Below are 21,633 nucleotides of genomic sequence, written 5' to 3' on the forward strand. Positions count from 1 at the left end.
AAGTTCATTAACAGAAAATGTGTTAACTGTAATATAGTCATATAATGGAATGTGTGTTAGTTGCTCAGTCGTGTCCGACTCTATGCAACCCCATAGACTGTAGCCCACCATGCTCCTCTCTGTCCATGGAATTCTCCAGAATACTGGAGTGGGTTGCCATTCCCTTTTCCAGGGGATCTTCCTGACCCAGGGAATGAACCCGGGTCTCCTGCTTTGCAGATGGACTCTACCACTGAGCTACCAGGGAGTCATATAATGGAATACTATAGAGTAATAAAAACTACAGTTACACCAAATATTGATGAATCTCACAAGCAGTGTTAAGTAAAAGAAGCAAGACATAAAAAGAATACATTTGATTTCATTTATATCATATTCAAATGCAGGCAAAAGCAAATGACATTGTTAGAAGTCAGAATACCTGTGGATAACCAATACAAAGTTACCTGTGGAAAGAAAGGAAGGCAGAGTGATGGGGAGGGGTAGAAAGGAGGCTCTGGAGTGCTGACAAAGTTTAACTTCTTGACCGAATAGTGGTTTTTTCAGATGTTTTGTGTTAACTTACGAAGTTGTATATTTATTTTGGATCTTTTATGTACCTCACAATTTTAAAAATGTTTAAAATATTATCATGAGACCCAAGATAAAGGATATGAAAATTCATTATAATCATACAGGTCTCCACATATTGGGTGGTGGTTGCTGTTATCCAATCCTTTCACTCCTCTCAGCTCTCAAACTAAACTGTCTAGGTTGAATTCCACATATGCCACTTACTAGCTGTGTGACCTTGGAAAATCTGTGCCTATTTCCTCAACTATAAAATAAACAATAGTACCTACCATTAAGTGATTTTGAAGTGTGAAGAAGAACACACCCTGGAATATAGTCAGCACTTGATGAACAGCTGCTGCTGCTACGACTCTTGCTTTTTGGCCTCACAGTCTGTTGATAGGTAAGAGAGAAGTGTGGGGCTTTCCAAGAAGGGAGAATTCTAGAAGAAGGAAAAAGTGGGGGGAGGGGGGAGGATCCTTTCCTCCTCTTGAGACTCCTAGGTAAGGGGAGATTCAGGCTTCTGCCATGATCACATGTTCAGTCTGGCTCTCACCAAGGGCCCAGGGAAAAGCAGGGGAACAACAATTAGACAGGAACATTTCACCACTAAAAAGATTTTTATTACAAAACAAATACTAATAAAATCAGGCCTGGTCTTCAACCTCCCCTCCTAGAGGCCCCTAGGATGGAGTAGATTGGGGGGAATAGGGGTTGGTGGGCACTGAAAGAATAGAGCAGGCTGACTTCCCCTCATCAGTCTCAGCTGCTGCCTTTTAGAAAAGGCTAAAGAGCTCTTCCAAAGCCCTTTGAGAGAGGCACTATCCTTCCAGCCAGGAAGTAACCACTGTTGGCACTGGACCCTCACAATACTGCATTGGAGGATCCAGGATGTCTCGGCTCTCAGCAAAGGCCACCCAGGGTCACTCAGCCTGCGCGATGGCGTAGGAGACCAGCCATAGAAGCAGGGGGCCCATAACGAGGACAGTGAGCCAGACGGCAAAGCTGGCCAGGATGAACCTCCGGGCCTGGGCCCCCCAGTGCATTGCCTCCTCCAACCGGCCTGCCTTATGCCGCTCTTCCGCCTGTGGGGGCAGGTTTTTGGTTAGGTTCTCCCCCTGCTTCTCCCCCAAAATGCCCATTGCCCCATTCCAATCCTACATCCTCGTTATGGCTCAGAATCTCACACCCATACACTCCACCTCCCTTTCCAGTTTCTCTTCCTCGTGTCTCAGCTGCAAAGTAAGGTACCCAACTTTGCTCTGCCTCCTTTTCAGGATGGCTGTTGTTAGCTCAGATCACATACGGCAAAGTACTTTTTAATCATTTTATTCCTCATCCTTTTCTACTCATCTCAGTTTCATTCAGAATTTGGAATTCTTGGCAAGAAACAGTGAGCAATCTTATGAGTATTTCACTCATGTCCAATCAAACAACACTCCATTCTCATTAGCACAATGGCTAATCTCATCTTTTTCATTAAGGATTCTTTTTACGATTTTGCCCTAATGAAACCCACAAATTATTTTGATGATAAGAAAATAGTTTCTGATAAAAATACAAGTATGATAGAGGAAATGCCAGTATGATGTTTAAGTTAGCCTGTGTGGCCTTTCAAAAAGTACATGTGCAGTTTCTGCCAGATGTTTTGCAATGGTGAGGCTCACTCTAAAACTTCACAGCTTCTTCCGAGTACCTATAGATTGTTCCAATTACTGCTCAGCGGCCCTGAGTCTTGCCCCTTCCAATTCATCCTCTTTATAGGCCTTTAGAGTAGATTTTACTGCAACACAAATCTGAGCATATCATTTTCCTTTGCAAAAATCCTTGAGAGGCTCCCTAGTACTTCCCAGATAAAACTAAAACTGCCAAACACAGCACTGGAGGCTCCTAGGAATCCAGGTCCTCTGGCTTCATCTCTTACTATTCCTTACTGGTTCAGTCATGCTGAACTAACAGTCCAGGTTGCCTTTGTATAGGATGCCCTTTTATCCTTATTCACTCATCCTTTAACTTTCTTTTCACACGTGTAGGAAGCCTTTCTGTCACCTATACTCTTATACACGTACATGCAATCACATACATATATCCTCCTAGTGCCCAGAATACCCTGTGCTTCCTCTATCATAATACAGATGAGCTGCATTCTGTTAATAATTACCCATTTTCACAGCCATCCATCTCTTCTGCTAGACTGTGGGCCCTTTGATGGCAGGAACCATGTCTTATTCTTATTTCTGGCACCAGGCCCACAGCCAAGCTCTGGCAGGTACTTATTAACTCATCAGTGTAGACAGATCAGGTATACACAACCACTGCCTTTCTACATCCACACCCCTGGTCCCATAGGAATTGCATTCCTCACCTTGATGGCAAACACAAGGGCCACTATTCCCAGGCAAGAGCAGCCACATATAATGCTAGTAGCTGCTAACCAGCGGAGGCGGAGCCAGCAGCAGCGAATGGGGGATGGAGAGCAAGCAGCTTCCGTGTCGCACACCAGGCTCTCTGCTGCATTCTCCGCGTCCTCCATCACCTGTGGGAGATACAGTCAAGACACTTGTAAGCCCAACAACTGAACTCACGGCCTGTCTCACTCAAACCCTCCCCCTCTCCCTGATCATTTCGTAGCCTAGCCAAACTCTCAGGAATGCTGCCTTACTGGGGAATTCCCCTAGTGACTCAGAGACCAAGAGAGGAAACGTGTGTCTGGAATCTTTTCCTCAGCCTAAGGTTCCCAGCCTTCAAAGGCAAAGTGGTGTGAACACAGCATTATCTGTATTACTTACTGTTTTGACAGGTGGGGAAAAGCAAAATGACAGGTACACACTGAGAGGCAGTAAAGAAACACAGTATCTCAAAAGACTGCTAGGTATCTAAGTCTACCCCAGTGATTTTAAACTGTATTTCAAAGGGCCCTGAAGTTCTTTAGAGGCTGCCCTCAAATATTAAGGAGGGATCAGAGAATGGCACCCTAAACCCTGTACTCTACCTCAAGGAAATCAGTCATTTCACGTGAAAACACTATCCTGAGGTTGGGGGAAAGGAGAGGAAAAGCATCATTTAAGCTCTCTTTATAGCTAAGAAAACTCAACACCAGAAAGACCTCACCTCCCCCAAATGAGAGCCTTCCTTGCTATGCAGACTCCCTTCCACTTCCTCTCCCCATTTTAACCCAAGTGACACAACACAATCAGTTAAACACTGAGTCCAAATGACCTCATAACCCACACAGAAACCTGAATAATGATGCCCTACTTAATCATTTCTAATCTCCCTGTTTCCCAAGCTCTCAGAGCTCTGGCATCAAACCACCTTTCTACCTTCACCCTCAACCATTCCCCACACCCTAGACAGAATGAAACCATTTGCAGTTCTCTGAACACAAGTAACAAAGGATAGGAAGAATGGATGAGAAAGAGGGAAGACAAACAGCCAAGAATGCCACGTACCACAAAGCTGCAGAATGGATGTGAGGGAAGAACTCAGACTCAGTACACACAGATAGTCATCAGAAGAACACAAGGAGAGGGTCCAGTGAGTAGAGATCAGAGAAAATGTAACAATGATCCGGGACTCTTACCTGGCGATAGGCCTTGAGGAACTGTTTGAGTTTCGGCTCCTGCTTCAGGTTTGGTTTGGCTTGGGTGGAGATGGAGCTGACTCAGGGCTCCAAGCCAAGCCCAGGGGTGGGGTTGGGTGGCCAGCCACCATCTGAAGATCCCCAGAAGCTGGAAGGGGGTGTGGCTGATTCAAACCAGTCTGGCTAGATGGAGGAAAAGCAAGGGAAGGCAAAGGATGGAGTAACTGGAGGTAGGATGCCTGCCTTCTGAAGAGGGAGTGAAAGCACCTGAGCAAGAGGGATTAAAGCAGGGAAAAGTCTGACGCATCAGATAGCCCCATGGGAAGTCCAGGAACCAAGGGAACAGAAGGAAGAGAAGTACAAATCTGAATGACTTAAAATTGAAACCTTAGGGAAAGGTACCCTACCAGATCAGATTTACCATCCTTCCCTCTTCTTGGGTGGCGACTTCTGCCTCAAAGACACACAATTCTAGGTTAGAGATCAAATACTAGGGTCTTAGCAAGAGAGGAGAAAAACGATACCCAAGTTCCCACCCAACCCTCCACCAGACCAGAAAATCAGAAGCCTCCTTACGCGGATGCTCATACAGAAACTAAGTTTATTATTTTTTTCTTCTTTTAAAAAAAAAAAAAAAGAAAAAACTCATTGTAGAGAAGCCCCTCCCCCTTCCCCTAAGGGTGGGGGGGGGGCTGTGAAAGATAGCTGGGGACATCAAGTACAAAGGGGTGGGGACAGAGACTATCTTGCCACCCTTAACACTGCCCAGCCATGTGGGGTGGTGGAAGGGAAGGGATGTGTGAAGAGCCCCGTTTCCATGACAACCAGATGCCTACCCCCTACTTTGGTGGAAAGAAGGGAGAAGGCCCCTATGTCTCCCTGGAGGATTTCCCCCTCAAAAGACTTCAAGTAGTGGTTAACAGAGTCAGGCCTGGTCATGGAGAGAGAGGGGCTGTGGCAGAAAGCCTAGGTGAAGAGGGCAGCCCACTCACGTCTTGGCCTTGCGGCCTCTGTGACTAATGGTAGGGCCAGCCAAGTGGGGAGGGGCGCTGCTGCGCAAGATACGCTGGTCCCCTTGGGTGGTGGCCCCACCAAGCCGGCGGGGGCCAGGCCGGCGCCGTGGGGTCCCATCCCCTTCCTCCTCCTCACCTGAGGCTTCAGCCTCGGACTCCTCTACTGAACCCTCAAGCCCCAGGGGACTTGGGGGCTGTAGGCGGGTCCGCTTTGCCAGCCCAGGACCACTGCCGACTGGGGCCCCTGCCCGTTTGCGAGGCACCTTCTCAGTCTCTAGAGGGGGAACTAGAGACCCTGGACGCAGCCGAGTCGAGCGCAGTTTTGGAGCTAATGAGACCACGGGAGACGTCAATTCTAACCCGCCTGGCCCACTATCCGCTAAATCCAGGTCATCCTGAATTACAGCCACCACCATGGACCCTTCACTCTTTCGTCCCCGCATTCCCTCTGCTTCGAGACGTAAGCGGGCCAGGCGGGTGAGGGGGCGGCTTCCATCCTCATCAGATGAACTACCCTCACTCTCCCCCTGGCCCTGGGGTTGCCGCTGCTTCCCCAATCCACAGCTCTCGAGGACAGAGGAGCTGTCGCGGTCCAAGACAGGGAGCTGGCTGGGCCGAGGTGATGGTGGATTCTTGGGAGGTCGGCCTCGCTTCCGCTTGGGTGGGGACGTTGAAATGGTGAGAGTGGTGACAGTGTCGGCGACAGTAGCAGTGGGACAGGATAGGAGTGATGGGAGTGGTGGCAGAGGTGGTGGTAGTGGGAGTGGCTGTGTCCGGCTCTCTAAGTTGCCATCCCCTGGAGAGGAAGTGGTCCCAGGAAGGGGCAGATCTCGGGCCTTAGGGGGCCGCCCACGCCTTCTTTTCTCCACAGGTGATAGGATGATGGGCTCGGGTCTGTGAATTGGCTGGGGTCCGAGAGGCTGGGGCCCAGTAATAAGCTGGGGTGCAAGGACAGGCTCCGAAACAATAAGGGTCTCAGCCCCAGGGACTGGGTCAGCCCCATTGGTTTTTCCCTTAGAGGTGGATGAAGGTGCCTCATCTACCCCTCGCCCAGCATCCGCTGGAGACCTGTTCTTCTTGGGGGGCCTCCCCCTCCGACGTTTCACAGCAGGAGGGGTGATGGCAAGCAGTGCCCCTTCTCCATTTTCTGAGCTGCCCCCACCAGTTACCCCCAGCTCAATGCGACGGCGAGCTATGAAGGGCTGCTGGGTTGGAGTGGGCAGTGTGGATGGGGGAGCAACTTCACAGGGACCGCTGGTGGGAGGTGAGGATTCTGGCCCCGACATGCTGCGGGCTGATGGGCTTCCTGGGCTGGTACCAATCTCAGAGACCCCAGGCACAAGGGTGCTGGCAGTACCCCGCTGCTGTCGCCGTCGCCTCACCAGTTCCTTTTCCTCTACCACAGTCACTAGCCGTCCTGGCAGCTTGCGAAGCACTTTGGGACCTGGAGGCTGCCCTGGCCGACCAGCCCCTTGGCCCCTAATTTCAACATCTGCACTGGTGCGACGCCGAGGGGGCCGGGCTGGCGAAGAACCCTCAGGTGTGGAGGTGGCCGAGGATGAGGTTGACGGGGCTGTGGCCTCAGTTGAAACAAGTTCCTGTGGTTTCTCTGGAGTAGAGGTTGGGGTCTGGGCCTCCACCAGCTCTTCTGAGTTCTTATCAGTCTCCAGTGGCTCTGGAAGTAGCTCATCAGATGCTGCTGAGGGTGGGAGCTCCAGCCTACTGCTCTCACTCAGACACGTGGGCATTTCCTCACCATCAGGCAGCACTGAGAGGATGGTCGCCTCGGCAGGCTCGGGCACCTCCTGCTCTTGACCGTTGGGAACACTGCCAGCCGCCAGGGTTGGGCTAGGTGCAGAAGAGGTGAGAGAAAGGTTCTTCTCTGGCACAGGAAGGATCTCAACAGCAACTGGCAACAGATCCTTAGGGGGCACAAGAGTAACCGGGGAAGTCTCAGAACTGGCCGTATCAGCCAGCTCCAGGGACTCAGTAGATGCCATTGCTTGTGCGCACAGCTCTGCCTCAGGCCCCAGGCCCAAGGGGAGGTTGGTGACTGGCGGCGAAATGGGCACAGAAGGTAGGCCAAGCAGAAGAGGAGAGGAAGGAGATGAGAGAGAAGTTTGGGCTGGAGGTGGGGTGTGAGCTGGTGGAGGAGTACAGGCAGGAGGAGGGGTACAGGCAGAAGAACAAGAGGGAGGAATCTGTGCAGAAGGGAGAGGGGGAGAAGGCAAGATATGGACAGGAAGCATGGTTACTGGGTTTGGCGCTGAAATGGGGATTGGGGCAGAGATTGGGACAGGGATTGGGGCAGGAATTGCAGCAGGAGCTGAAGCTGGAGGGGGTCGAGGCCTAGGTGCTGGCCGGGGAACTCGTTCCCTGGCAGGGCTGCAGCGAGGGGGTGTGGAGGTGCTGCGGGTATGATGGGTGGATGTGACAGGAGTGTGGTTTGCCCCTTGAGTTTCAGCCCGGGCTCCACGAAGACGCTCACTGACGCGAGTCCCTGGCCTTTCAGGGGCCTTGGCCTTCTTACTGCGCCGGTGGCTGCCTCCACCAGTCCCACAGGAAACCTCATCCCCAGCCCCTGGCCCCTCCTCCTCCTCTTGGGGTAGGCGGAACACCTCCTCCTTGGCTTGGTCCAGGTCCTTGCGGGCAGCTTCCACTTGCTCCTATCAAAAACAGAGCCCAAGGGCTGGTCAGAGGGAGGCAAGCAGCACGTAGAGTAGGTGGAAAGCAGTCACTTTCCACTTCTATCCCCACCCTCAAGAAAAACTCACTTCTGCCTGCTTGAGCTCCTCTCGGCTCACCTCCTCCAGGGAGGCTTCCAGGAATTTCATGGCATAGCGCTCAATGGGGGTCAGCTGTAGGAAAGAGCAGTGGTGATGAAAATAGCAACCTGGTGCCCAGGGCCCATCACTCGTGGTTATTTTCACCAGAGAAGACAGATAGTCACAGAGTCCAGATGAAGGGGATATGGAGGGTGAGGCTGAGAACTAGTGGATCCAACACCAACCTGTTCTACAAGGGCAGCAATTTCCTGCTCAGCCCGGGACATTTCCTCATCTTCAGCCCCAGGCCGACCAGCCTCCTCTCCCTCACCAGCAGGAAACCCATCATTCTCATTGAATTCTGCAAGCTCAGCCACCTGCTCAGCCTTGGCCTGGGTGGCCGCACGAATATCTTCTTCATCCTCTGCTCGACACAATGCCTACAAGGGTGTGGAGAAGAAACACCATGAGAAGTTGTTTCTTTACATCCTGTGATTTGATTCTGGCAAATGTTTGAGGCCAGATTTACACCAAAGCAGATTTACACCATAACTCAACTCTCTTCTGGGCCTCCCAAATTACCAAAGCAACACAGTGGTCCACAAAGGATAGAACAGATTCAACCAGGAGTCCCACCAGGCACAAAATAACTGTTTTCAAGACCTCTAGTTCTACTTACTTTCCATTCAGGTCACCCTCATATCTTTTTAAAGCAGCAGTTTTTTGAATACAAAATAATCCACAATTCTTTTTTGCACTGAGATGCCTCAAGACAACAGACTAATATCTGATCATTCCCCTGAGATGAATATCCAGGGAGATCACACCAAAGTCACTGAGGGAAGTAGCCTAGAGCATGAGAGCAATGCACTTGGTAGGGAAAATTTTCTCCATGATAATCCGCATCTGTAGTTTCTAAACATCTGTCTACTTCCAAAAAACTACAAATGCCCAGACCTCACCCTTAAAAATCATGATTTAAGTAGAAAGACTGTGAAACAGGGCCCAGGAATCAATCTTTTTCAAAGCCTTCCAAATGATTCTAGTATGCATTAACGTTTGGAAAAAGAGAGTTTTACACCACATAAAAAGCACTTCTTAATCTGCTATGCCATTTAACCCTCAGTTACTTCCTTCTAATTTAGCATTTCAGAAAAGTGGGAATTGAGGCTCAGAGGGTTAAATGGATGTAGCTTAACAGACGCTATCAAGAAGCACTGTTGGAATTCAAATCTAGAACCGTGGTTCTATCTATGAAATCAGGTGAACCAATAAGCAATCTACTCACAAGTATCCAAGGTGAACTGTAATCTGGGAAGCATCAGAAATAGTTCTTTCCCCTTGGACAAACTCAAGAGACTGAAAGATGACACACACTATAACCATCAGCTCTATTCTAGGGACTGTCCACTCTTTTTTTGCAGGGCAGGATCTCAGTTCCCTGACCAGGTATGGAACTTCTGCAGTAGAAGCGCAGAGTCTTAATCACTGGACTGCCAGGAAAGTCCCTGCCCGCTCTTTTTTTCACCTGCTCCAGGATATGGGTCTGCTTGCTGGCCACAGTCTCCTCCTCATCGTCAGGGGCAGAGGGTACAGATGAGCCAGATGGCTCCTCCAGAGGCATATCAAACAGCTCTCGGATGGTTTGCTTTGGAAAGAACATACACGGAGTGTCAGAGCCAAAGGAATGTTGGTCTCAGGTCTATAGCTATGAAGCTGGTAGCTATCAGTGGTATCAGAAGCATCACTGGTTGAAAAGGCAGGTACATGGGGGTCAAAGCATCCTTTCTAATACGCAGCAGTAATTCCCATACACATAGCAGTTCTCTCCTACAAAGACTGGAAGATCTTAGTACCTGTTTAAAATAGGCTGTGGTGAAGTTGCCTCCTTCAATAGCCATATCTCCCAACATTCTCTTCTGATTTGCCTTTTTTAGGATGTTCTCTTCCACTGTCCGTTCACTGATAAGCCTAGGCGGGTGATGAAGGACATGTATAAACAGTCAAATAAATCAATAAAACCCTATTAGCAAAGGAAAAGTAAGGTAAGGGGAGACAAGGCAACACCTATATATGTGGACATCTCGGGTCTGGCCAATTCGGTGACAGCGATCCTGGGCCTGAGCATCCATGGTAGGATTCCAGTCACTGTCATAAAAAACAACAGTGTCTGCCCCCGTCAGGTTCACGCCCACACCCCCACTCCGAGTTGAAAGGATGAAGCAGAATATGCGTTTGTCCGCATTGAATCGTTCCATCAAGGCCTAGAGGAAAAAAGGGGAAAAAAAAAAGAACAGTATTGGGAGACATATCTCCAAAAACAGACCAAGGCTTAGTAGGACCCCCTCATGAGACTCTTGAGCCCTAGAAAAGGAGACTGAGCTGAGGCGAGCCTCTAAGGGTTGCAGGTGCCTGGGTTACCTGTCTCTGTTCAACTCTAGTTGACCCATCCAGACGCAAGTAGAGGTGGCCATGGTAGGTGAGAAATTGCTCCAATACATCCAGCATTCGGGTCATCTGGGTGAAAATGAGCACCCGGTGGCCCTCTGCCTTGAGCTGTCGCAAGAGCACTGCCAATGTTTGCAACTTTCCTGAAGAGATACGAAGGGGTACAGGGAACGAGCTATAAGCTGGAGTGAGGAGAACACTTAGCACTGGAAGCCTATGTACTTGAGAGATAAACGTTTTACACCAGGGTTTCCGTTAACCCAGAGGATCAAAAATATTTAACATTATATATTTTCTTCCCTTAAGGGTTCTTACTCTTAAGTCCGCTCTTGTCTTGGACCTGACTTCTTTCAGTCTAGGGGAAGGGTCAGACCCTCGGGGTAAAAAAAGAAATCCTTAATGGTGTATGAGCAAGAGACCTTCAAGTACTACACTGAGTTATACCAGCTGAAACACAAAAAAGCAATTTACAAAATAACAAATCCGTTGATGTCATGAGCTCACAGGGATGGAAGGTCACTAAGATCAGACCACAGAAGCAGGATCTTACGAGGTTATCTAGTTCAACCTACCATCAAACACAAAATAACTTCTGTAACATTTCTGATTCAATCAGTTTAAACACTTTCAACAAAGACTTTCATTTTACCTATTCTGAATGGTTTCAAATGTTATAAAATTATTTTCTTTTACTAAAATAGCTACTGAATACATATTATTAAAAATTCTGCTGCCTTTCTTCTGTGCTAAGACATTTACGAAATCTCCAAATTTTATGTTACTATAGAAGTATCTGTGCAGAGCTGCGGCAGAAACTATTCACTTACCATTCATGATTAACAGAACCCAACTAATCCTGTGAACACCTGGCAGAGATCCCTTGATTCCCAGGAAAGCATGCATCAAACCAACCCCAGAAGATGAATCATTATAAATAAGCCACAGTTCCTCTTTGACTTTCCTATGTCAGTGATTACTCAGGAATCAGCATATGGTTCTATCTGAGTCAGTGAATTCTGAATCAAACTCAACTGGGGGGGCTTTTTTTTCCCAGAAGAAAAAAAAATCAAAGTCTTGCTAGGAGTATTTTGTCTCAACCCCTTGCTCTCTACTTGGGAGTACAGGTGTGCTCCCTGGAACATCATCTTAATACCACGAGGAAATAACCATAAGAATAAAAAGATACAAGCTAAGGATGGTAGGCAAAGTCTTGGGTCCATGAAGACACCAGTAAACTGCTAAACCAGTTATATACCATCTTTCTCAGCATTTCTGACTTGGTAAACAATAAATGATTTTGTGATTTAAACCACCTTTGGTTGGTTTTATTACCTGCAGCCAAATTCCTTCTAAACAATAAGATTCTAACCAAAAAAAAGGAATCCTCATCCAAATATTTTCCCAAAATAAAATCTATTTACATTGTTTTTTTTGGCCACGTGGCTTACAAAATCTTAGTTCCCGGACTGATCGAACATGCACCCTTGGCAGTAAAAGCCAAAAAAAAAAGTAAAAAGAGTCCTAACCACTGGACCATCAGGGAATTCCCCCAAATCTACTATTTACTGTGCAGTCGTGTACTACCACACACTTTTCTCCATAAATCTAAAAACTCCATGCTGTGCTATTTCATTTGCCATTGTATCCTAAATGATATACAACGTAACAGACGGTCACAAAATAATCACTGAGTAAATGAGTTAGCAAACACTTTCAACTTTCATCAAAGTCAAATTTATGAATGCCAAGAATCCATCATAAGGCCTACATTTCATCTCACCCATAAGCATAACCTAAAAGACTATCTAATGTTTAATGAAACCCAGAGAAGCTTTATGTATAGCATTCCTCTGATATAACTGTCTTGAGACTAAGACAAGAGAAGAGAAAAGGGACCCTCACTGGCCGGTGAACTCACCACAATCATACTGGATGAGCCTCAAGTCAGGAAACTGGGTACGCATGTTACACACAATACGGTGCAGAGGACGAGCCCGAGGCCACAGCTCACAAGCCAATTGCTCCTGGAAGGCTGCCTGACGTGGGGCCAGCCAAGGAGGTGGGTGGCAGGCATGCAAGGAAGGGGGAGGTGCCTCCACAGGAGGCATGACAAAGATGAACCTGTAAAAAGAAGCCAAACTGTAGAAAATATGGAACTCTGAATGGCCCCAGAAGTCAGCACCTTTAACAGCCCTAACCACTATATCCACTCAGAGGCCCCAAGACCCACTTCCCATTAGCACTTAGCCCTGCCAACCTCTCAATGATTTCTGACAGCTGGTCTAGTCGTTGCTGGGGAAACAGTACAGCCTGGCGGGCAGCCTCGGTATAAGTCCAAAAGGTGGGGTGGCTGGGGCCAGGAGAACGAGGGCCGATGGGGCTGGCAACAGGTTGGGGCAGGGTACAGAAATCCAAGACTTCAGTCCCATACACGGGTGCCAGGGCCCCATGAGCCTCACTAAGTTGGAAAATCCGTTCCAGGCGTTCAGACCGCTGCCGCTTTCGCTTTTCCTCCAGAGAGTCCTAAAAACATAGAAAAAGTCATCAGCATCCTTACAGAAAACTTGGCAGTAACTCCCAGAATTAAAACATAATTTATGGAAACCCAAAGATTCAAGAATATACTATTTTAGCTTGGGAAAAAGTTGTCGATGTGGGAATTATTCTTTTCACCACATTGAATGAAATGACTTCTCTGTAAGAGAAAACTGATCTTCCCTGTATGCTACCAAAGCAGATGTCTGAATACTCAAAATTAAGATACATATATTTGATAAACTAATAGAATGGATGATATGTGTGGATTTTCCCATAAAACACTTAACTCCAGAATACCCTAATTTATCTTCTTGTGGTAGATCCAAAACAATGACTAAAATCCCTCCTCAAAGCACTGAGCAAGATGCAGAGACGCTAATCAAATCCATGGCAGATCTCTGTGAGAGGTTAGACTGGAATGGGATGGGATGGGAACAGCTAACCAGACATCTAGGTACCATCACCCTGAGAGAGAAAAGGGGAGGGGAGACTTTTCCCGGTGGCAGAAAATCTGTATGATTCTGACCCAATCCTTTCCCATCTTTTGTGCTTCCAGTGTCACAGGCTATCAAGTCACCTAACTCTTGTAGCACTTATCACTCTTGGAAGTTTTACACGGCTATGATTCTTTAACATCTTCTATCCACTAAACTGTAAGCCGTATATAACATGAAAAATATCTGATTTTGCTCACCATATTCATCTAATATTCAGCTTGTTATCTAGCACAAAGTAGGCTCTCAATAAACATCTGTTACTGGAATGAACAAATAATGAAGAAAACTAGACTCTACAAGATGGTCCTGAAAAAAAGCAGTGTCCCAAATTTCCCTTCCTGACTGCTATCTTAAGCTTGACCTCTTGGCTTCTGGTGGTCTAAGTGAGGAAGGAAAGCATCTTAGAGGGAAAAATCATTAAGGCCAGCTCTAACAGTAGTAGCAAGGGAAACAATATTTGCAAATCATCTATCTGAAAAAGGACTTGTATCCAGAATACATAAAGAAATCTTACGTATCAATAACAGAAAGAAATAAAATAACCCAATTAAAAAAGGGAAAGGATCTGAATAGATATTTCTTCAAGGAAGAATATACAAATGGCTAACAACCTCTGAAAAGATGCTCAACATCATTAACCATCAGGAAAATGCAAATCAAAACCACAAGGCACCACTTCAAACCCACTAGGATGGATATAATCGAAAAGACAGACAACAAGTTTTTGGCAAAGATGTAGAGAATCTGGAACCCCCGCAAGTGCTAGGGAATGTAAAATGGTACAGACACTTTGGAAAACAAGTTTGTCAATTCTTCAGTCAAACACAGTTACCATACCCCAGCAATTCCACTTCTAAAGTTACATCCAATATAAAACACATGAAAAGATACAAAATCTTGTACATGAATGTTTATAGCAGTATTATTCATAACAGCCAAAAAGAAGAAACAAACCATATGTCCCCCAATCAACTGATGAACAGATATATAAAATATGGTATACCCATACAATGGAATATTATTCAACAATTTTTTTAAAAAATGAAGTACTGTTGTATATACACATATAACTCAGTTTTAGCATAACACGGATGAACCTCAAAAACATTAAAATAACTGAAAGAAGCCAGTCACAAAAGACTATATATTATATGACTCAATAAGTAGGACATTAAGTAGGCTAGTGGTTATTTAGAGCTAGGAGAGAAGGAAAGTATTAAGGATGATGGCTAACTGTAGGGTTTTCTTTACAGAACATGCAAACGGTTCTAAAGTTGACCATGGTCACAGTTGCACAACTCTGTGAATATACTAAAAGTCAATAAATTGTATGGTTTAAATAGGTGAACTGTATGCTATGTGATTTATATCTCAAACTTCTTTAAAAAAGTGTCAAAAAGCTGCTACCTATTAATACTTGCAGAGCAGTGAAAGTATAACACAGATTATGGGGTTGCACCCTTGGGCTAGGATCTAGGCTCTCCTCTCTACTTCCAAAAAGCCAGACCAACCTGGCAGCATTAGAGAAAGACCAAAGGTGGAGTCAGTGGCACTGATGGAGGGTGGGGGACTGGGGCTGAGGCAAAGAATAAGCAGCAGCTCTATTATCAGCGGGAGAAAAAGACAAGAGGACCTGGAAAGACTCACTAGATCTTTCTCCTTATTAGGTCCTGGGTTACTTACTCTGTGTTGCAACTTTAACTTAACCAAACATACACAGAACTATATACATGACAGAAAAAAAATGGCTACCAGAAAGCTCATGAAGGGACAGAAAAAAGTTCTTTTTATTGACCACTTAATCACCATGAAGGTAAAACACTACAGCAAGGCTCATGATCTTTAGGGAACTGTATTCCATGGTGTCCTTTATCCCTTACAAGTTCAAATATCGATGGTGATCAACTGAGAAAAATCTTCCTGTCTCTGAGACTGCCTCTTGTGCAGAAGAGAAAGCAGTAGAGTCAGCACATCTGTATTCCCACAAGTTGTATAAATTTTAAAACATCATTTAATGAGCTAGTTTCACCTGTAAAATGGAGCAATTATATGCCAACACTAACTCAAGAGTAAACAAGAACCAAAGAGACCAAATGTAACAAAAAAAAGCCTTAAACACATCAGTGATTAATAGTTTTAAAAGCACATTATGTCCTCAACTATTCCTCTGTGAAAAGTAGGACCTGAATTATTATTCCCATTTTACAGATAAGAGTAAAGGCCCAGGGGAGGGCTCTGTCCAGTGGCACTCAAGTATTAGGTCCAAAACAAACAGGCTTTGTAATTTACCAAGATAAAAGTGACATTATTTTGTTCCATCCACTCTATAGCAATACTCCAAAAGAATTCAGTTTCCTGTCCCTTCTCCTTTGAGGCAGTAAAACTTACCAGATAGAAAGGGGAACGAGGTGGTGGTGGGGGCTGGCGTCGAGGTCGGGGACCACTGAACGAGGTAGCAGTGGAGGGAGGGCTGGGGGGACCAGAGCGTAATGTCAGTGTCTCGGGCTCATCCTTGGAAACAGGTAGCCGGGATACCATGGTGACAGGCAAGGGCGCAGTGCCAGATGCCGAAACCACAAGGGAAGATGCCTGGGAAGCTGGGCTCTGTGTTGAGGTTGGGGCCAACGCCAGAGTCTGAGCTGCTGCTGGGCCCAAGGTGGGGACTGGAACTTGGGCAGGGCTCAAAGTCAGTGTCTGCACTGAAGCTGGGGCCAGGAGTGAAGCAGATGATGCTACTGGAGCCAAAGTCAGCGTGTGAGCTGGGGCTGGGCCCATCGGAGAAACTGGAGCCAGAGTGGGTGCTGGAGCCAAAGAGAGCGTCTGAGATGGACCCAATGGTGGTCCTGGTGCCAAAGACAGTGTTTGGGCTGGAGCTGGTACTAGGGATGATGCTGGAGTCAATGACAATGTCTGAGCTGGAAAGGGACTTTCAGGGTTCCCAGTTCCCAAAGAGAGTGTCTGAGATGGAGACGAGCCGCCAAGAGTGGATGCTAAAGCTGGGGGTAAAGCCAGTGTCTGCGTAGAAGCCGGACTTGGAAGAGGTGATGGAACTGGGGCTGGTACCATAGTTTGAGCTGATGATGGAGCCAATGCAGCAGCTGGGGCTGGCCCCAATGAGGAGGCTGAGGCTAAAGGCGTTCCTGGAGTAGATGATGAGGCCAGAACTGGAACCGAAGTCTGCGATGAAGCCAGGACAGAAGTAGAACCTGGTGATGGAGCCAGGACTGGAAGAGGAGCCAGAGGAGGAGCCGGAGGAGAAGCCAGGATTGCTGTCTGTGGAGCCACCATGGGAGCCAGAGAGGTGGCCAAAGCCTGAGATGCAGTAGGTGCTGGAGCCAAAAGGGAAGCCTGAGCTGGAGCTGGATTTGGTGTTGGCGGAAAAGGATTGGCCAGAGCAGAAGCCGGCACCAGGACGGGTGAACATGCTGGGGCCATGGCTGAGTTCAACCCTGGAACATGTGAAGAGGCCGGAGCCAACAACAGAGGGTGACCAGGTGCCTGAGAGGGGGACAGGGATGGAGTTGAGGCCAAACCTAGAGTCAAGGCTGACGCTGATGGAGAAGCCCCAACTGGTGCCAAAGAAGGAGGTCCAGGGGCCGCTGAGACAACAGGTGCCAGTGTTGGAGTCACATTAGTCAAAAGAGTTGGGCCCGAAGCAGAAACAGGCAAGGGGGCTGAGATGGGAATGGTGAGTGCAGCTGAGGCTGGGGAAGGAAGCGTTGTGGAAACAGAGATGGGGAGTGAAGATGACACTGGAACTGAGACTGTAGAAGACACAGGACTAGCAAGGGGAGAGGAGTTGGGAACTGGCACTGGAGAAGAGGCTGGTCCAGGGAGTGAGGATGGCACAGGGAGAGGAGAAGAGATGGTCAAGGGAGCAGCTCCGGGTGCTGAAGCTGTGGAGACAGAGGATAAGTTAGCCCCCACATTCTTTTCTTGCTCCTTCTATTACCCCGTCCCACCCCTTCCCCTACCCCCCAAGGTTCACCTTTCCCCAGAAGACCTTCACTCCCACACCATAAGGTCCAAGATTCAAGGAATCAAACAATTTAACATTTCTTTTCCTTCCAGGACTCCAACCAATGTATCTTAGAATTAGACAAGGGCTCAGCAGCCCACTGAGGGACCCACTGCAGATCAGTATACTGATAATGAAAGCATCTATTCTGACTTAGATACCCTCTGGGCCACCCAATCTCCATTCCCAGCAAAAATTTCTGGCATCAGCCACCTTGACTCACCACTGACTTCAGGCGAAGGACTGTGGACCAGCTTGAGAAGTGGCCTCACAAGAGTGGATGTGGGTATGGGGGCCCGGGCAGTACCCAGACTAGGTGTGGGTAGACGGCCAGGGGTTAATGTGGGGCGTGGAGTCAACACAGCTGGAAGCCCAGAGCTCGGAGGCCGGGGTGCTGGGGCCAACGGAGGAACAGGAGTCAGTCCATCCCGAGGGGCCTGTCTCACTACAATCTTCACCACGCCTGTATTATTCACCATGGTTGGTGGCACTGCAAGAGGAAGCTACATTGAGGGGAAGGTAGAAAAGAAACAAGAAACCCACAGGATGGAAGAAGTCCAAGGGCAGGAGAGGGTAGCAGACAGATATCAGAGTTACTGGCAAGGGAAAACAACACTGGGGGAAGGCTAGACAGACAGTAGCCCAGGGCATGCCTGGAAGGACCAAGGCCAGCAAGGGCTAAGTAAGTAGGAAGGCCAGAAGCCTCACCCTGGTTAGCAGCAAGCGGAAGGCTGAGGCCAGTGGGGGCAGGGGTGGTGCTGGGGGTCGAAGAAGGCAGCACAGAGACAGGGGTGGGGCCAGGGGTCGGGGCCACGGCCTGGATGAGGGCCACATGGGCAGGCTGGCTGATGAGGTGGTGCTGCCCCCCTGCTGACACCAGGTGCACCACATTCCCTGGGTTAAGGGAAGAGAGAAAGAGAGAAAGAAGCAGCTATCAGCCGGAGGAGGGCAGAGGCAGGGGCAAGAGAAGAGAGAAAGAACAGAAAGGGAGCAACTTCTCCAGAATAACCACATACCTATCTTGATCTAAAGACCCCTTCAACCATTCCCCTCGGCTACACCCACCAAAAGCTAGGGGGAGAAAACATAAAGGCTGACATCTGGAAAGAGCCACAAAAACAAAGGGACAAGGAAGAGGAAGAAAAAGGCAGGACAGGGGGTGGGTTTTACCTACTTTGCAGCGGGCGGGGCTGCCCCACAGCAAGCTGGCGCACCTGGGCACCAGTCAAAGTCAGCTTGTTGCCCTGGATTTGGAAGGTGAGAGGTTTGCTTCCCCCTGTACTAGCCACTGGACGTTGTGCTAGCGAGGCCAACTGCCCGATGCTGACCACTTCACCTGCTACAAATAAAGAAGAGGCTTAATGTACGTGGGGCTCACTCTGCTCAACGTCATTTCTCAGACCTCCATGAGGTAAAACTCTCCAGTTTCTCCAACCCGTCCCCGAGTCAATTCACCATGTTCTAAGAACCTCAGCCTCCACCTACAGCCTCCGAGCTTCTGACATGCTACTCCTTCCAATCTTGCTTGTTTACTCTGCAATCTCCTTTACATCCTCTAATAGCCTTCCACCATCCTGAGCTCATCATTCACACACACACCCCCGCCCACTATGTTGCCCTTTTATCCCAAATAATTATCTACTATTAGGCTGACCACAATTTACTCATCTATGGGTCACCTCCCCAACTAGAGACTGAACTACTTCAGGGCTCTTACTTGATTATGAATTATCAATGCCTAGCAAAATACCTAATATATGTTAGCTACCTAGAATCTGACACCTGCCTGGCCCCCAGCTTTTCTTCTCTTACTCCATGGCACACAGACAGACCTTCCTCCCAGCTCAAGTCCTTAACACTCACAGAGCCCTGGGGACTTACAGGGCAGGCGAGCTTGCATATCGGGAGACAGGATGAGGCGTTGTGGTGCAGGAGTAGGAGCTGGCACTGCCGTAGTGGGAGCAGTGACCGTGGTGGTGCAGGTGGTGGTGACAGCAGCATTCGGGAAGGTATAGCCTGGTGGCACTGTAAGCGGCTTCAACAGGTTGGAGGAGCCTGGTGGTGGGGCAGGACTCAGGCGAACAGGGGCAGGTGGGGCCGGCTTCAAGGACAGGGTTGGCGTGGGAGGCCGTGAGGTCCCACTTAAGACCCCCAGAGGGGATGGTAACACTGTAAACACAAAGCAAACGCCTGTCAGATATAACTTGACCTGGAGAAGGAAATGGCAACCCACTCCAGTACTACTGCCTAGAAAATTCCATGGATGGAGGAGCCTGGTGGGCTACAGTCCATGGGGTCGCAAAGAGTTGGACGCGACTGAGCGACTTCACTTTCTTTCAATAAGCCTTACCCTGCTTCTAGAAGCCTCCATACATAATCCCTCATAGCCCATCAAACACTACACCCCCCAGCTCCTCAAACACTAAATTTCATTACTTCTCCCCCAATCCGAACAATCTGCCTGAAGTACCCCCCAGCATCCTGGCTCCCTTGCAACTCACCCTGGGGGAGAGGCCCACTGTTTGGTTGCAGTGGGGGCAAAAGAACAGGGCCAGGAGGCCGGGATGCTGGAATAAGTGGGGGGCCGGAAGGCGAGGCTGACACCATCAGTGGTGCTGGCAGCACGGGGGGGGTTGGGCCAGGGGTGGGCTGGGCTGAGAGTTCAGGGCCTGGAGGGGGTCGGACTGGGACAGGGCCCAGGGGGGTCCGTGGACTGTTCACCACCACCACTGTCCGGCCTTCTTGCTTGGGCACTGGCTGCAGCATCCTATGAGGAAAAAACAACGGGATGGGTAGGGAAGGAGGGAGAGTAAGGAATAGGAAAAGAAATAAATAAGGAAGATGAGGCAGAAAAACCGGCAGATTATAACAGCAAAAAAGGGAAAGGTAAGCCCCAAAGGAGAAAGAGAGAAAGAAATCCGATAACCAAAAGGCACCAAGCAGAGGGGATGGGGGTGGAAAAATCAGTGACAAATACAAGGGCCTCTCCCAGGACCATCTTCTAGTTATTCTCTCCCCCATTTTTCATCCATCCATATAAACAGCCAACCCTAGCCTCCAACTTTTTCCTTTCCACCCCAATCCCCCCAGCCAGCTGTAGCCACTTTTTTCTAGGAACCCATCCCTTATTCCTCAGCCTTGGTACCTGTTGACTTTCATCTTGACTGGCTTGGGCCGGGGTGGGGGGTCAGGAGCAGTAGCCACTTCTAGAAGAACCCGACGGGAAAGGCGGTACTGGGGTAGAAATGTGTCAGCCTCATATCTAGAGACACGACCCTCCAGGCCAATGAGGTCAAACCGACCCATGTCTATCCGCTGACATAAGAAGGAATACAAAAGCAGTGTCAAAGGAGCAATGATTTGGAAACTTGCCAACTATTTCTTGGATATCATACCAAAAGCACAGACAGCAAAAGCAAAGACCTGATAACCTGGACTGCACCAAAGGACACTATTAACAAAGTGAAAAGGCAACCCATAGAATGGGACCAAAATTACAGTATTTGCAAATCATGTGTCTGATAAGAGCCTAACATCCAGAACACACAAAGTCCTACAACACAACAAAATAACAACGTGCATAAATGTGAACATACATAGACATATATGTTTACACAAAAACATGTACAATAGATTATTACCCAACTTTAAAAAGGAAGGAAACTCTAACACATGCCTGAAGACATTCTACTAAGTGAAATATGCCAGCCAACAAAAGGACAAATACTTTATGATTCCATGAAACGTATGGACACTAGAATAGTAAATTTATAGAGACAGAAAGTAGAATGGTGACTGCCAGGTGCTGGGACTAGAGGAAGAATGAGGAGTTATAATTTAATGAATATGGAGTTTCAGTTTAGGAAGATGAAAAAATTTCTCAAGGTGGATGATAGTGATGGCTGCACAACTATGTGAATGTATTAATGAAATTGTACCATATGCTTAGAAAAGGTTAAAATGGTAAAACTTTCTATGTGTACTCTACTGTAATAAAAACAAAAATTTGGGGGGGAAGTGGCCAAAAAGAGAGAAGGAGCAGGAAAACAAAGTAATATTTAAGAATTATTATGCAAAGCACTTCTAAAAACTACTAACACAATTCTCTCAAACATACTGAAGAATAGGCCTTACAACCCAAATTTTGAAGGGCAAGCAAACTCAGGGTTAAAAGTTAATAGTTACCTTGCCCAAAGTGACACTGTTATTAGAAAACAAT

General features: G+C 47.8%; 2 protein-coding genes across 5 annotated transcripts in view; both read right to left on the bottom strand.

Moving 5' to 3' along the window:
- Nucleotides 1-1,153: 1,153 nt before the first annotated feature.
- TMEM265 (transmembrane protein 265) lies at nt 1,154-5,153 on the bottom strand. Its single transcript, XM_081553017.1, has 3 exons — nt 4,136-5,153; nt 2,918-3,088; nt 1,154-1,637 (listed from the first exon to the last, which is right to left on the bottom strand). Exons 2-3 carry the CDS (start codon nt 3,083-3,085, stop codon nt 1,476-1,478), a joined length of 330 nt encoding a protein of 109 aa, XP_081409143.1. The 5' UTR covers nt 3,086-3,088; nt 4,136-5,153; the 3' UTR covers nt 1,154-1,475.
- The window catches only part of SRCAP (Snf2 related CREBBP activator protein), a 30,894-nt gene continuing 13,980 nt past the window's right edge, over nt 4,720-21,633 (bottom strand). For 3 of the 4 annotated variants that reach the window (XM_081553005.1, XM_081553006.1, XM_081553007.1), the window contains exons 19-33: nt 20,560-20,729; nt 19,916-20,181; nt 19,296-19,583; nt 18,589-18,753; nt 17,638-17,904; nt 15,785-17,292; nt 12,619-12,884; nt 12,280-12,482; nt 10,335-10,504; nt 9,981-10,177; nt 9,770-9,884; nt 9,442-9,561; nt 8,159-8,353; nt 7,923-8,006; nt 4,720-7,814 (exon numbers count right to left, since the gene is read on the bottom strand). In XM_081553005.1, the coding sequence (XP_081409131.1) occupies nt 5,124-7,814; nt 7,923-8,006; nt 8,159-8,353; nt 9,442-9,561; nt 9,770-9,884; nt 9,981-10,177; nt 10,335-10,504; nt 12,280-12,482; nt 12,619-12,884; nt 15,785-17,292; nt 17,638-17,904; nt 18,589-18,753; nt 19,296-19,583; nt 19,916-20,181; nt 20,560-20,729 (6,705 nt within the window). In that variant the 3' untranslated portion in view covers nt 4,720-5,123. Of the gene's footprint in view, nt 7,815-7,922; nt 8,007-8,158; nt 8,354-9,441; nt 9,562-9,769; nt 9,885-9,980; nt 10,178-10,334; nt 10,505-12,279; nt 12,483-12,618; nt 12,885-15,784; nt 17,293-17,637; nt 17,905-18,122; nt 18,309-18,588; nt 18,754-19,295; nt 19,584-19,915; nt 20,182-20,559; nt 20,730-21,633 lie in introns of all 4 variants that reach the window. The other variant, XM_081553008.1, reaches the window with a different exon arrangement.

Source organism: Giraffa tippelskirchi, chromosome 13, assembly GCF_054371585.1.
Source record: "Giraffa tippelskirchi isolate mGirTip1 chromosome 13, T2T-mGirTip1v1.2.pri, whole genome shotgun sequence".
NCBI classification, from domain to species: Eukaryota; Metazoa; Chordata; class Mammalia; order Artiodactyla; family Giraffidae; genus Giraffa; species Giraffa tippelskirchi.